At 46.0% G+C, this 13,458-nt stretch overlaps 7 protein-coding genes across 7 annotated transcripts; 3 read left to right on the top strand and 4 right to left on the bottom strand.

The window, feature by feature from the left end:
* The first annotated feature begins 22 nt into the window (after positions 1 to 22).
* V2V93DRAFT_365943 (Pex19 protein family-domain-containing protein) lies at positions 23 to 1,322 on the top strand. Its single transcript, XM_066909200.1, has 2 exons — positions 23 to 215; positions 275 to 1,322. The coding sequence occupies exons 1-2, from the start codon at positions 143 to 145 to the stop codon at positions 1,243 to 1,245; spliced, it is 1,044 nt and encodes a 347-aa protein (XP_066767608.1). The 5' UTR covers positions 23 to 142; the 3' UTR covers positions 1,246 to 1,322.
* On the bottom strand, positions 1,249 to 2,024 carry V2V93DRAFT_365944 (uncharacterized protein). Its single transcript, XM_066909201.1, has 2 exons — positions 1,657 to 2,024; positions 1,249 to 1,595 (listed from the first exon to the last, which is right to left on the bottom strand). Exons 1-2 carry the CDS (start codon positions 1,930 to 1,932, stop codon positions 1,347 to 1,349), a joined length of 525 nt encoding a protein of 174 aa, XP_066767609.1. The 5' UTR covers positions 1,933 to 2,024; the 3' UTR covers positions 1,249 to 1,346.
* A 45-nt stretch (positions 2,025 to 2,069) lies between these two features.
* Positions 2,070 to 4,584, top strand: V2V93DRAFT_365946 (uncharacterized protein). The gene is made up of 6 exons (XM_066909202.1): positions 2,070 to 2,366; positions 2,432 to 2,457; positions 2,517 to 2,543; positions 2,607 to 2,642; positions 2,699 to 2,847; positions 2,912 to 4,584. The coding sequence occupies exons 1-6, from the start codon at positions 2,290 to 2,292 to the stop codon at positions 4,301 to 4,303; spliced, it is 1,707 nt and encodes a 568-aa protein (XP_066767610.1). The 5' UTR covers positions 2,070 to 2,289; the 3' UTR covers positions 4,304 to 4,584.
* Positions 4,585 to 5,005: 421 nt separating this feature from the next.
* On the bottom strand, positions 5,006 to 6,447 carry V2V93DRAFT_365949 (chaperonin 10-like protein). Its single transcript, XM_066909203.1, has one exon. It carries the CDS (start codon positions 6,165 to 6,167, stop codon positions 5,094 to 5,096), a length of 1,074 nt encoding a protein of 357 aa, XP_066767611.1. The 5' UTR covers positions 6,168 to 6,447; the 3' UTR covers positions 5,006 to 5,093.
* A 358-nt stretch (positions 6,448 to 6,805) lies between these two features.
* V2V93DRAFT_365951 (uncharacterized protein) lies at positions 6,806 to 8,003 on the bottom strand. Its single transcript, XM_066909204.1, has one exon. It carries the CDS (start codon positions 7,933 to 7,935, stop codon positions 7,006 to 7,008), a length of 930 nt encoding a protein of 309 aa, XP_066767612.1. The 5' UTR covers positions 7,936 to 8,003; the 3' UTR covers positions 6,806 to 7,005.
* Positions 8,004 to 8,626: 623 nt separating this feature from the next.
* Positions 8,627 to 10,488, bottom strand: V2V93DRAFT_321682 (Cupredoxin; the record flags this gene model as incomplete). The annotated part of the gene is made up of 2 exons (XM_066907369.1): positions 8,627 to 8,739; positions 8,796 to 10,488. The coding sequence occupies 2 exons, from the start codon at positions 10,486 to 10,488 to the stop codon at positions 8,627 to 8,629; spliced, it is 1,806 nt and encodes a 601-aa protein (XP_066767613.1).
* Positions 10,489 to 10,988: 500 nt separating this feature from the next.
* Positions 10,989 to 13,173, top strand: V2V93DRAFT_365955 (putative acid phosphatase). Its single transcript, XM_066909205.1, has 3 exons — positions 10,989 to 11,589; positions 11,659 to 11,760; positions 11,813 to 13,173. The coding sequence occupies exons 1-3, from the start codon at positions 11,368 to 11,370 to the stop codon at positions 12,965 to 12,967; spliced, it is 1,479 nt and encodes a 492-aa protein (XP_066767614.1). The 5' UTR covers positions 10,989 to 11,367; the 3' UTR covers positions 12,968 to 13,173.
* The last annotated feature ends 285 nt before the right edge of the window (positions 13,174 to 13,458 follow it).

Below are 13,458 nucleotides of genomic sequence, written 5' to 3' on the forward strand. Positions count from 1 at the left end.
GGGAGAGCGTGTTCAAGCCGCGGAAGAATCCCGTGAAATATTCTCGAAACACCAAACACCCCGCTTCTTTCGTTAAATTTGTTTTCGTCAAAGTTGTTAAAGCTGGAAAATTATTGCATATTTTTAAGGTAGTTGATCTGATATGGCTGAGGAAAAACTGCCTCCGGTGCAGGTAGTAAGTACGGCAGATGAAGACGATCTTGATGATCTCGACGGTACGTGCAATATACCTATATCGAATTCTGATTATATTCTGCTAATCGAGTGTAACTAGACCTGCTGGATGAGTTTACGATAAAGTCGACGGCGAAACATAGTATACCGGAAACCAAATCACATTCGCTACAATCCTCTACGTCCTTGGCCGCAGTATCTGACGAGCGTGCAGCTCCTCCATCCTCACAACCACAAAATGACCACAGCGAAGAACAGCAGCAAGGACTGCAATTTTCAGGCTTACTTGATGATGAAACTGAAGCACTTGAGGCTACAGAAGATGAATTTGTGAAACAGCTTGAGCAGGGATTGGAGAGTATGCTCGCCGATGTTGAAACAGATCCTGAAAGCCGTCGCAATTTCGAGGCTATCATGGCTGAAGTGAGTAAATACTCTGATGGCACAGAGTTAGAAGAGAGTAATTTGAATGAGAATGCAACACGCTCGCAGACAAAAGACTCGCTGCAGGATGCTATTGCCAAGACAATGGAGCGGATGAAGGAGTCTGGTGAAAAAGTCGATCAGCAGATTGCCGATGGTGGTACAGATGGATTAGGTACCGGTGACGGATTTGACGATGATGTCTTTCTTGCAGCGATGATGAAGCAGTTGGAGCAGGCCGCTGCAGGGGAAGGAGATGAAAGCGAGCAAGGCACGGATGAGAATCTTATGAGCACTTTAGCTTCAGTGATGGATCAGCTCGCGTCGAAATCAATCTTGTACGAGCCAATAAAGGGTCTAGATGAATTTTATCCCGCGTGGCTCGAAAGTAAACGAAGCACGATAGAAGCCGAAGAATTCGCGCGACATGAAGCGTTGTCCAAGATAGTTCGTGGCATGCGGCTACGGTTCGAACGGCCGTCGTATAATGATGCGAATTCGGATGATCAGCAGTTTATATTGGAAAATTTACATAACATGGGAGAATATGGGCTTGTTCCGGCTGAATTTTTTGATGAGTACCTCGGTCAGATCACTGAAAACTCTTCGGGACTGTTAGGGTCTGATGCTGGCTGTCCGATGCAGTGATTATTTAATAAAGAGAATTTTTGTAGATTATGATACATGAAACGTACTCCGAATAAATGCCCCAAAGAACAAACACACCAAACTCCAAAGACTGATATACACTACGATAAATCCATCTCCTCATCCATATAGCACTCAGCACCCAAATCATTCTGCATATCCGCTAGCAAAGCTTCAACCTGCTGCTGCTCATACTGGTCAACCATATCCGCCATCATCTGATCGGACTGATTCCGAGTCTCTTCTTCAAGGGCAAGTAATTCGTCTATGCTAATATTTTCTTGCTCTGCCTGTTCACGCAGTTCGCGTTCTAGTTTTCGGTTTTCAACTTCGTCAATCCTCCGCATTAGCTAAATATAAGTCAGCATCTTTTGAAATTAATAGTAACTCTGAAGAAAGAAATCAGCGTACCTCTTCATCGCCACCGCGAACGGCATGATATATAGCCTGTCGTCTCTGCACAAGCGAATCAAGTCTCTGCTTGCGCCGGCGGTCACGCAAAGAATCTGACGGTGGATTTGCTTTGATAGGAGATGAGCTGTTCATTTGAGAGGAGAAGGTGCGCTGAAGAGAGGCCTGTCGTCGCTGAATTGTCGATGGCGAGTGTGTGGGCGAGGAGGACGCGTCGTCCAACGCGATACTGCTGCTGCGAAGCCGCGACGGTTCAAAGGGAGGCGAGGAGAACATCGCAATACTAATTCCGACTAAACGAACCCGACTAATCCTCTACAACCAGGTTATTCTTCTATCTGAAGGATACAGGATGTAGTTGATCTAAGTGTACCTAATCCGCCATGACATCTATTGCAGGGTAAGGGTTTAAGTAACAGATAGGGTTTAAGCAGAAGTGACTCTTCAACGGCGCAACTTTTTTGAAGTAATCTGGCTTTTAGTACCCACAAACTGGCAACTACCTAAATCTCACTTTTTAGAACAAAAGTTTTGTTTTTTTGAGAGAATCTCAGTTTACGTGGCTGCTCTACTTTTTTTTTATTTGTATTTGGTATATTCTTCGCTGTTTCGCCGCGTACTAGTTAACTCAAAATGTGCGGAATCTTTGCCTGCCACCACCATCCCGACGTTATCGCGTTCAAGCCCAAGGCTCTGCAGCTGGCCAAGCTGTGAGTATATAATATACTCTTGCGTTTTATATAAATTGTCTTACTGATATTTTATGGGGCATTAGTATTCGTCACCGTGGACCTGATTGGAGTATGTCTTCAGAGAGCTATGATATCGCCGAAGTTGATTAGTATGCTAACTATTCGCAGGTGGAAACTTTGTCAAGAACAAGACCAGTAAGTATTTTATAGATTAATTACCTCTATGGAGAATAACGGTGTATATTAACTTCATAATAGTCATCGCTCATGAGCGTCTTGCTATCGTCGGTCTCGGTAAGTCGGAGTTTATCCACCATGGGCTCAAGAATAGTTTACTAACTCCTAAAAAGACACTGGCGCGCAACCCCTTATTAACGACGATCAGACAATCTCTCTTGGTGTTAACGGTGAGATTTACAACCATGTTGTTCTCCGACACAAGCTGTTTAGCGATTATCCGTTCAAGACGCAGTCCGACTGCGAGGTTATCATTCCTCTCGTGAGTATCTCTTTATATTATAAAGTAAAGCGAAAGAACAAAAAATTGCTAACTAGAGTTTCAGTACCAAAAGTTCGATCTCGAGTGCCCTACCTACCTCGATGGTATGTTTGCGTTTGTGCTCTACGACGCCGTCAAGGACCGTACAATTGCTGCACGCGACCCCATCGGTATCACGTCGCTGTACATGGGTCGTTCGTCAACTACCCCTGGTGCTGTCTATTTTGCGTCGGAAATGAAGTCTCTTGCTGAGGTGTGCGATGACATCTCGGTTTTCCCACCCGGACATGTCTATGACAGCGCCACTGATTCTCTGACGCGATACTTCAAGCCGAGTTGGTGGGATGGCTCGAAGGTGCCTTCGACCCCGCTAGACCTAAAGGCTATTCGTTCTACACTCGAGGCTTCGGTGCGTAAGCGTCTCATGTCCGAAGTTCCCTACGGTGTGCTGCTATCCGGTGGTCTAGACTCATCACTTATCGCGTCCATTGCCGCTCGCGAGACAAAGAAGGCGCAAAGCGAGGCCGTCAGCGACTCGACACTCACCGGCGTCGACGAGGATGGAAACCTGTCTGGTGCAGCCTCGTGGCCACGATTGCACTCCTTTGCTATTGGACTTCCCGGAGCGCCGGACTTGATTGCGGCTCGTAAGGTCGCGGACTTTATCGGTACTGTGCATCATGAGCACACTTTCACTTTACAGGAAGGTCTCGATGCGCTCTCGGATGTTATTTACCATCTTGAGACGTACGATGTTACCACTGTTCGTGCTTCGACGCCAATGTACTTGCTGAGCCGGATGATCAAGGCCGGAGGTGTCAAGATGGTGCTCTCCGGCGAAGGTTCGGACGAAATTTTCGGTGGATACCTTTACTTTGGAGCCGCGCCTAACAAAGAGGATTTCCACGCTGAGACGGTGCAAAGAGTGAAGAACCTGCATTTTGCCGATTGTCTGCGTGCCAACAAGTCGACTTGCGCATGGGGTCTTGAGGCGCGAGTTCCGTTCCTAGATAAGGCTTTCCTTGAGCTTGTCATGAACATTGATCCTCAGGAGAAGATGATCACCAAAGATCGAATCGAAAAGTATATTTTGCGCAAGGCATTTGACACCACTGACGAGCCCGAAACCGAGCCTTACCTGCCACAGGAGATTCTTTGGCGGCAGAAGGAGCAATTCTCCGATGGAGTCGGATACAGCTGGATCGACTGTCTCAAGGACTCTGCCGAGAAATTTGTGTCGGACGAAGATATGGCGAACCCGAAGGCGCATTGGGGCGATGATGTTCCGACCACTAAGGAAGCATACTGGTATCGGTGTATGTTTGATGAGCACTTTCCTTCTAAGACATGTGCTGATACTGTTATGCGGTGGATTCCGAAGGCTGATTGGGGATGTGCTGAGGATCCGTCCGGACGGTTTGTGAAGAGTCATCTGCAGGCTGTTGATACTGCTTGATTTATTTTTATGTTATTCTTTTGATTGTAATTTAAGTATATAAGTTAATTTGTTTTTTATAATAAATCTCTTGTTTGTTTTAAAAATGTTGACGACGGTATTATACATAGATAGATTTATTCGGGTAACAGAAGAAATCAGAGAGGATGCTGATGATGATGATTCGAACTATATTGTCCGTTTTGTATAGTGACCGAAACAAAGTACTTCGATTGTATGCTTTGCTTAAATTACTATTGTACTGTCAGTAAATAATACTAGAAAGTAGGTAATGATTAGAATTTTTTTTATCTACAATGTAAATTTATTAGAGACGACTCATATCAAGGAACTAATAAGCTCGATTCTCTTATATATTTCAGCCTTCGAATAATATATCTGGCAGACTTATTTGCAGGCAGCTTGCGCACCATTCAAGAGCATTTGCTTAAATGTTTCGCAATCGCAATCGGTTCATAGTTGATTGTTTTTAGTAAGGAATTTCATACTAAACTGAATTTTAGTTAATTGGAGAAAAAAAAAACCGATCTGTATAATGGTATTTGGCTTACTATAATTGACTACTTTGAAAAGGAAAAAAAAATTGAAAATATTAGCAACTACTTCTTTCGTAATGCGGGGCTGAGTAAAAAAATAAAGTCTTTACCCCGCATTCCTAGACAGGAGAAATTTAAAAACTGATCTTTTTACTGAGGAACATGTGTATCAATGAGAAATTTGTATATCATTGAGAGAAATAAAACCAGCAAATCCAAAAAACTAATAACAGATAAGAAAAGACCTAGCAAAACTAGGTAATCGGAGAACACAGAATTTTAATATGCTTATCCTTGTGATTGATAAGTCCATCGAATCCGACGGAAACCGTATTCTTCATCGGAATTTTAGCAGTTACCATCTTATCAAGTCCCTTGAGTCTACCGTCTTCAATAGCCTTTAGTACGGCATTGAAATCGCGACTAATGTATGCGCATGACGCCATCAACACACGCTCACGGTTGAGTGCGTGCGTGGGATTATATAGCGCGGGTTTGGTCCAGGTAGCGATGTTCATCGCCACACCGCTGGCAGCCAAGGCGTCGATCGAAGCTTGGAAAGTAGCCTGCACTCCAGAGCAGTCGTAAGTGCGATCGACGCCTTCTCCGTTGACAATCTCTTTTACTTTGGATATAACGTCGACTTCCATCGGGTTGAGAGCGTAGTCGACGTCAAAATTCTCGGCCTGCTTCCGTCTAGCGGTAGCGGGCTCTGACACAATGACTGTCTTTGCGCCCATTGCCTGGAGACATATAATCACAGCAATACCAATAGGACCAGCTCCAAGCACAAGAGCCGTCATACCAGGTTTGATTCCGCTTAATTCAACCGCATGCCAAGCAACGGCGATTGGTTCGACAAGAGCACCGTATTCAATTGGCAAATTATCTGGTAATTTGTACACTTGATTGAAAGGTACTACAACTTTTTCTGCAAGTCCACCACCGAGACCTGTCAGGCCATACGCAGCAGGACCCAAAACGCATAGATTTGTATGACCGGAGAGACAATTTACGCACTTGCTGCAGCGTTGCATTGCTTCGACGCAGACCCTGTCGCCGACTTTCACGTTTGGCACAGATGCTCCGACGGCAAGTACAATGGCCGAGAACTCGTGGCCTAGGACGACAGGCAGGGTTTCAGAGGTAAGCGGATGAGGGTGGGTCGGACAGACAGTTGGTCCGTCGAAATACTCATGCAGGTCGGAGCCACAGATTCCACACCATTGCGGGGCGAGGAGGACGTCTGTTGGCTCTGAGATAGCTGGTTCAGATACGTTGTCGTCTAGACGAACGTCGCGGTTACCGTAGTAGCGGAGGGCTTTCATTGCTGATATATTACGCGAGATGAAGCAGAAGTAGGTAGCAGCAGAGGGAGAAGATGAAGGAGGGGAGTAGGGAAAGAGGGGAGCTTGTCGTTTATAAATTATGTTTTTGATTTTAAATAATATTTTATCCTGAATAACAGATAATGAATACTGCTTAAGCGGAACAGGTGTTTCCAGATTAAGGCTAGTGTTTGTGGGGTAGCTCTTACTCCTCCTTCACCATTTAGCAGTTTCTATCTGAGTTGAATGATGCAAAATACAAAATTTATTTGAATCTATACATTTGTAACGCTTGCGATATATAGATAGATACGCTGTATTGATTCTATAAAAGCATGAAAAGTAGGCAAGTGAATGCTGCTAGATCGCAGAGAGTCTGCCATGTCGATGCAGCCGCAATCTCTGCAAGATAGTCCTTAACCTTGCGGCAAATCATTAGTAAGTCTTATTTGTAAATATTTAACTCATTAAAAACTAGTAAAACACTCGCCATCTATGTAGCAGGAGCTAGAATGAGATTCGACTGCTGTTATCAGCCATTATGTAATTAGGGGACGGAAGAATACTCGAACACTGCGTCCAGCAATTGGGAGTTTAAAGTTTTTGACTTTTTGAAACGAATTCTATCCGACAATATTATCTCTTGTTTAGATTGTATATGATATTATGAATTATTACAATAATAGAGAGTATGAGAAGGACAAAAAAATACAAAAGCAAACCTCATGACTCCGTATCCAAGACTAATGTGAATGTGAATAATATACAAGTGCATCTATCATACACTGCAAAATGTACAATATACGCTGCTAATAGTAGAATATGCGAGTGTAAGCTACTAATAGTACAACGGCAGTGCAATAGCATTACCATCATCATGTTTTGGCAGCAGCGGTAGGAATGATCGTGGCTTACTGCTGCTCGACGCTTTCTCGGTAGCGAGGCTCCCAGCAGATGTCATGGCAGACGAAGAAGAGCTGTAATCTGCCTCGTAGTCAAGCGAAGTCAAGCGTCTGATAGCGGACAACGAGTGCAAGAAATTCTTAGACGGAGCATCGTACTGACTCCAATAGCTCCCTTCCTCGTCATCATCCGTTACTGTGTCTGTTTCTTCAGCGTATAAAGGCGGAGTAAGGTCTTCGGTATTGCGCCATGAGTGGTACATGGACTGTGTCGCGTCGCAGTATTGAGATTTACGCTTTGCTGCTGCAACAGCTTCTGACCGAAGTTGAAGCAAAGCTGAGCGAATACGTTTCGATTCGTCGCGGGAGTCAAGATACGACTGCCAGCTGCGCTCAGCTTCAGCGACGGTAACACACCAAGGTCGCCAATAAAGCGCATCATCAGCATCGGCGAACCGCACTTCATCCACTAGCCATCGAGAGTCACTGGAAGAGGCACTAGATGCAGTATTATACGTCCATCGTACTTCGATTTCTCCACGGAAATACTGCTCTTCGTCCGCGAGTTCGTAGTCTTCTGAACCGCAGAAGACAGCGGAGGCGTGCAGGGATTGCGCGCTCACCCGGCGCACGCCGTTTGTGTAGACCAAGTGTAGCCGTGCAGCTAAAGCGTCAGCCAGTTCGGCTGAGTAGAGTTGAGCAGTAACTAATGACCTTGCCCAGTCGTCGCCGGCTGCTTGGACACGCGCGCGCAGGCCGGACGAGAGGAGCGAGAGTAGGCGGGTGGAAGGCTGGCTGTGATATGATGAAGCGGGTAGCAGGGCCGCGGAGAAGGCAGCTGCCAGGGCAGGAAAGTCCGGGTCCATATTGCCACAAGAAATAGAGAGAGGCAAAAATATACAAAGAAAGAAGAAGGACGAGCGCAATCGGAATACGGAGGAAGAGCAGTGACGGAGAAGAGGTTATATATAAAGACACAAAGTAGGCATCCGCGGGTGGTGTGGGGAAGCAGATACCGCGAACCGACTGTCCGCTCGCCCGCGCTGTCGCTTTAACCCCCGAACAAAAACATATATTGAGAAAAGCCTTATTATCTCGAATACTCGGCTTCTCTGATATCCAACTGCTTTTTGTATATTCTTTGCAAACACTCCTAAAGCAAGTATGCAGCTTCAGCCAGCTACCCGACCTACGAGCCGCGCGCTGGCTCAGCCCATCGCCATTACTCCGGCGGGCGCGCGGAGAGCCGGAACATTGTGCGCTTATGCTTAACCTTAAATAGACTATGATGCTGTCGTCATTGCTGTGGCATAAGTGTGCATGTTTCTAATCCTCTCAGCTGATAATATCATCATCGTCTGATCATATTGTAAATCAGGCGATTTTCAGTTCCTACGTTATGCCGTCTCTACTCTCACACTTAAATCTATGAAACTAGGCAGCACGCCATAGCGGCATCATCGCCAGAATTAATATATACGGACTCAATTATATCTTGCTACCCTTGTCCCAAAATCTTAAAGTAAATCATTGATCAAGCATTCTATATATTCCTCATCAAGCCGCACACAGTTGCTGCCACTCCGACGGTGGATTAAGAGTGCCAATCTGGCTAGACATTGTCTGGAATTGCATCATCAAGCCGGCTTCTAAGTGCCATGTGATATGGCCTATTAGTCAAGTTAGCTCGGCCCATGAAAAGTGAAAAGAGATAATAATGACATACAGTGGAAAGCCCAGAGACCCGGATTATCTGCCACAAAGCGCAGAATAGCCCATCCATATGACTGCACAGTGACAGTATCGCGCAGCATCGGATTATCTGACGTCCAATTGCCGTAATTTGTATACTTATAATTCCCTCTTCCTGAATCCATCACCCAGAATTTGTATCCGTGTAAATGAAAAGGATGCGAGCCATCGTCAAGATTGTTGAGCAGGATGTCGACGACGGCGTAATCGGGTACGTTGATGACATATTGATTTTTGTTTCCTGCATAGACCCCCAATTCTAGCGGTCCGACCGTGTTGAGTAAACTTGTCGCATTGCTATCGCTGCTATTAGCACCAAGTCCTGCTGGACTCAGTTGCTCCCATGCAGAATATAGCGTAGGAGTATCGGCAGACACCCAGCTGGTGCCGTTGATATAAGCAAGATCAAGCTGATAGGCACCGATAAAAAAACTGGAATCGAGACGGAAAAAATGCGTCGCATTAGGAACCTCAAGTTTTTCAAATGGCTCAATTGAATTATTATCCAGATCAAGACACCGCACGTTCGCATCCCGGTCGTCCCATGAGTTAGTCGTCGTCGATACTCGTGAAGATTTGCTAACCATAGTCAAGCGCGCGACAGAATCGGTCGTGTTGGTGTACTTTATCGCCGCTTTGACGCCAACGTCGAGAACTGGGTTAGATTCCTTGAAGCAGAACTTATTCAGCTCGGCACGCATCCAATATGTATCATTTTGAGAGTCAGACGCAGTAACGTTTGTTGTCATTAGTACCGAATATCGCTGTGCGACGGCAATGCGCACTTTATGGAATGTAGACGGTTTGACAGTAGTGCCGTCGGCCTCGACGAGAGTAAACGGATGAGAATCAACCGAGAAGTCGATTTCAGCAAATGATCCAACATTGATAACGCGAAGTCGATAAGTCTTGTCACGCTCAAAGTTGAAAAGTTCTCGCTTGGATTCAGCTTGGTAGCATGTATCATCGGGTTTTAACGAGCAGTTAAAGAAATTCGCCCCATTAATAAGACCATTGTCGGGAGTGGGCTCGGTATTCTCGTTGTTGGAGGCCAGGTACTCTGGTAAATATCCGAATGATACCCCATGATACCAATCTTGAATCAGCACAACTTGGTCATAATCGTACATATCACCAATCATCTCATCCTCGTCAGCCGAGTGAATCACAAGTGGTCCATATACACCATCCGAGTACTGCGTGCCGTAGTGCGAATGATACCAGTACGTGCCGTATTGGCTATCGGAAATAGTAAAATTGTACTGAAACGAACTGCCGGCCGGGATTGGGCATTGAGTAATACCAGTGACGCCATCCATGTAATTTGAACCGTTTTGGAATAATCCATGAAAATGCATCGTGGTAGCATTTACACCATTGTTGATGACATTCACAATCAGACGGTCGCCTGCATTAACTTCAATCAGAGGACCCGGAAACTGTCCATTGATCACTGTAAGAGTACGATTATATCCATCGGGCCAGCCAGTGGTCTCCGATATCGTAAGGTTGTACACTCGCGTGGTAGGCTCGGCAGATGAATCCCAGTCTGCGGCTACGGCGTATGCAGTCGAAGTATCAAGCCGCCAGTCTTCGTTTAACGAACTTGAAGTCGATGAACTCGAAGGGTTGCTTGAATTTTGGTATTTGCGCAGACCTATGCCCATGCCGAGGGCGACGGCGGCGATGACGAGGATGCCGGTCCCCATGTAGAACAATTGGCTACGCCAGAACGGCTTGTGAGATTTTGATTTTTCTGTATGATCTGTTCTTTCCATTTGATATAAGATGAAAGAAAGTATACAACAGAAAGTAGCAAGGAGAAAATACGAAAGGAACAGGAAGAGAAGGGAAGAGTGGAAAGAGGGAATAAGTAAAATAGTGTCCAGCAAAACAGGGTCTAGCCGGAGCTTGGGCTAAGCTAAACTTTTTTATTGCGAGATAAGTATTGTAGAACAGACTATTTCCTCGCGACTTCTATCCATTCACCTCGAGTACTGCCACTGGCCAAGCCTGAAGAACTGTGCTTGGCGTTGGTAGACTGAGTACTCGTGCTCTCCTGCGCACCCTCACCAAACAGACAAAGTACAGCAAGGCATTTATTCATTGTACAAGATAACACACGGAAGAACATCCGTAAATTGGCCATCTGCGCCTTCATCAAAGGCCTCGCGACTGGCAGCCAGCGACAGCAGTTCCTCCACACACGTGGGCCACGAGTGCGCGGCGCAAGATACGCACGTGTGCAAAGCTCGGCAGGCCAAGACACGCCGAACCATACAAGCTTCTCGGTTCGCTCGTTTCAGTAGCCATCAAGCTGGCCCGTCAGACAATCACAGACCTCGCTATTGGCTGCATCTGCATTTTCTCGCACTCTGCTGGCTGTCATCGCCCGCCGCCTGCCTCGGCACCCGAATGCGATAGGCTGGTCGTCTTGCCGCGTGCCATTCTGCGTCTGTCATGACTATATAGATACCCCTCGCGCTGCATGTCAATATCCTGTCTCTTTTTTTCTACATCTGCCATTACCTGCTCTGTATCCAAAAATGAAGTACGGCTCTTCAGTTCTTGGCCTCGTGGGTGTCATCTCCTCCGTCGCCGCCGCCGCCGCCTCGTCGTCGGCAGACCCTACCCCCTCATTCTCGACCGTCTCACCCTCATACTCCGAGATCCAGGCTGCTGCTGCCACTGCCGGTGTTGGCGAATTCGCGTCGGATGTTGAAGGCTCCTTTTTTAACCGCTTCGTCATCATCTGGCTTGAGAATACAGTATGGCAAAGCATACTAGATTCTGCGTATTCTGTGCATTTAAACTGATTCTATTTTTCTTCTATCCAGGACTTTGAGGCCGCTGATACCCAGGCTGATATGGAGTGGCTCTCGCAGTACGCCATCAAGCTTACCAACTACTTCTCGCTCACTCACCCGTCTGAGCCCAATGTATGAACTTTTTTTGTATTGGCAATTTCATTGGTGCTAATATATAGATCAGTATTTTGCTGCCGTCTCTGGCGATTACATGGGTATGAACTCGGATGACTTCTTCCGTATCCCCTCCAACGTTTCCAATGTCGTCGACTTGCTCGACACCAAAGGAATCTCGTGGGCAGAGTACCAGGAGCACCAGCCCTATGCCGGTTACCAAGGTTTCAACTACTCTAACCAGGAAACCTTTGCCAACGACTATGTTCGCAAACATAATCCTCTTATCCTGTTTGACAACGTTGTCAATAATTCCTCGCGTATTGAGAACATCAAGAACTTCACTTCCTTCTACGATGACCTTGAGAACGAGTCACTTCCCCAGTGGATGTTCATCACTCCCAACATGACCAACGATGGACATGATACCAACATCGACGTCTCTGGTTCGTGGTCGCGCTCATTCCTTGAGCCTTTGCTCAACAACTCTTACTTTATGAAGGACACTCTTGTTCTCCTTACCTTTGATGAGAACGAGAACTACGCCATTCCTAACCGCGTCTATGCTCTGCTTCTTGGAGGCGCGGTTCCCGAGAAGCTGCAGGGAACCGAGGACAGCACTTTCTACAACCACTACTCCGAGCTCGCCACCGTCGAGGCCAACTGGGATCTCCCGCATCTCGGCCGCGGAGACGTTGACGCTAACGTATTTTCGCTCGTTGCCGACGACCTCAGCATTGCTACTGTTGATATTGACTTGTCAAGCATCTACAATAACTTCTCGGCTCCGGGATATTACAACGACGAGTCGATCCCAATTCCTCCTCCTAATGTTGAAGCTACCAATCGTAACGGTAAGGGCGTGCTAGACTCAGTTAAAAATGTCTGGGGTGAAGAATACGCTTCATACACCGCTCAGTCTTTCACTTACTCCACCGCGACCGACAACTTTGCCAAGACCGTCGCCTCCTCCGTCACTCTCAACTCGACTGTTCTCGGCTCCGCTTTTGACGCCACTACTGTCTCGACCTCCGCGACTTCTGCCGCCGCTGTTTCATCGACCTCAGCTACAGCTGTCACTTCCTTAGCTTCAGCTTCTGCCTCTTCATCTGCCGGCAGCAGCTCGGCTGCCGCTACTGCTACCAAGAACGTGGCTACCACTGCTGCTTTGGCGCCTGCTTCTGGTATCTTTGGTGTCCTTATCGCTATATTGGCCATGATCTAAACCTTGCCCTCTATAACAATATCTTGTTATTTGATAGATAAAATGTTTTGAAGACTAATTTGAACGAAAAAGTTCTTTTTTTTATTACTGTGTAGGAACTCTTTGGTTAATCAATTAGATAATGTGCTTATACTTACGATCTGTAGCATATCTGGTCTTTGAGATAAAAAAAGCAAGATATTACAATTGAATTCATATCCATAAAAGACGATAAAGCTTATTATTTGATTTCTTTTCATACTCTCAATTTATAGTTTTAAACAAAGCGTTTAGTGATAAGGTTTGAGCCGCAGAGCGTTATGTATACTATTCCCAACTAGCCGAAACTATAATAGCGAGTGTATTACTGTGTCAAATGCTGTAAGTTATGTACTATAGAGAGTATTTGTATGTTATTTTCCGACATGAAAAATGCTCTGAATTAAGTAGTAATAAGGTAAGAGGTTAACAGCTCAATGAGAATCGAAACTAGATTCACACTACCGCATACG

The sequence above is a fragment of the Kockiozyma suomiensis genome (assembly GCF_038497685.1).
Source record: "Kockiozyma suomiensis strain NRRL Y-17356 unplaced genomic scaffold V2V93scaffold_3, whole genome shotgun sequence".
Taxonomy (NCBI): Eukaryota; Fungi; Ascomycota; class Lipomycetes; order Lipomycetales; family Lipomycetaceae; genus Kockiozyma; species Kockiozyma suomiensis.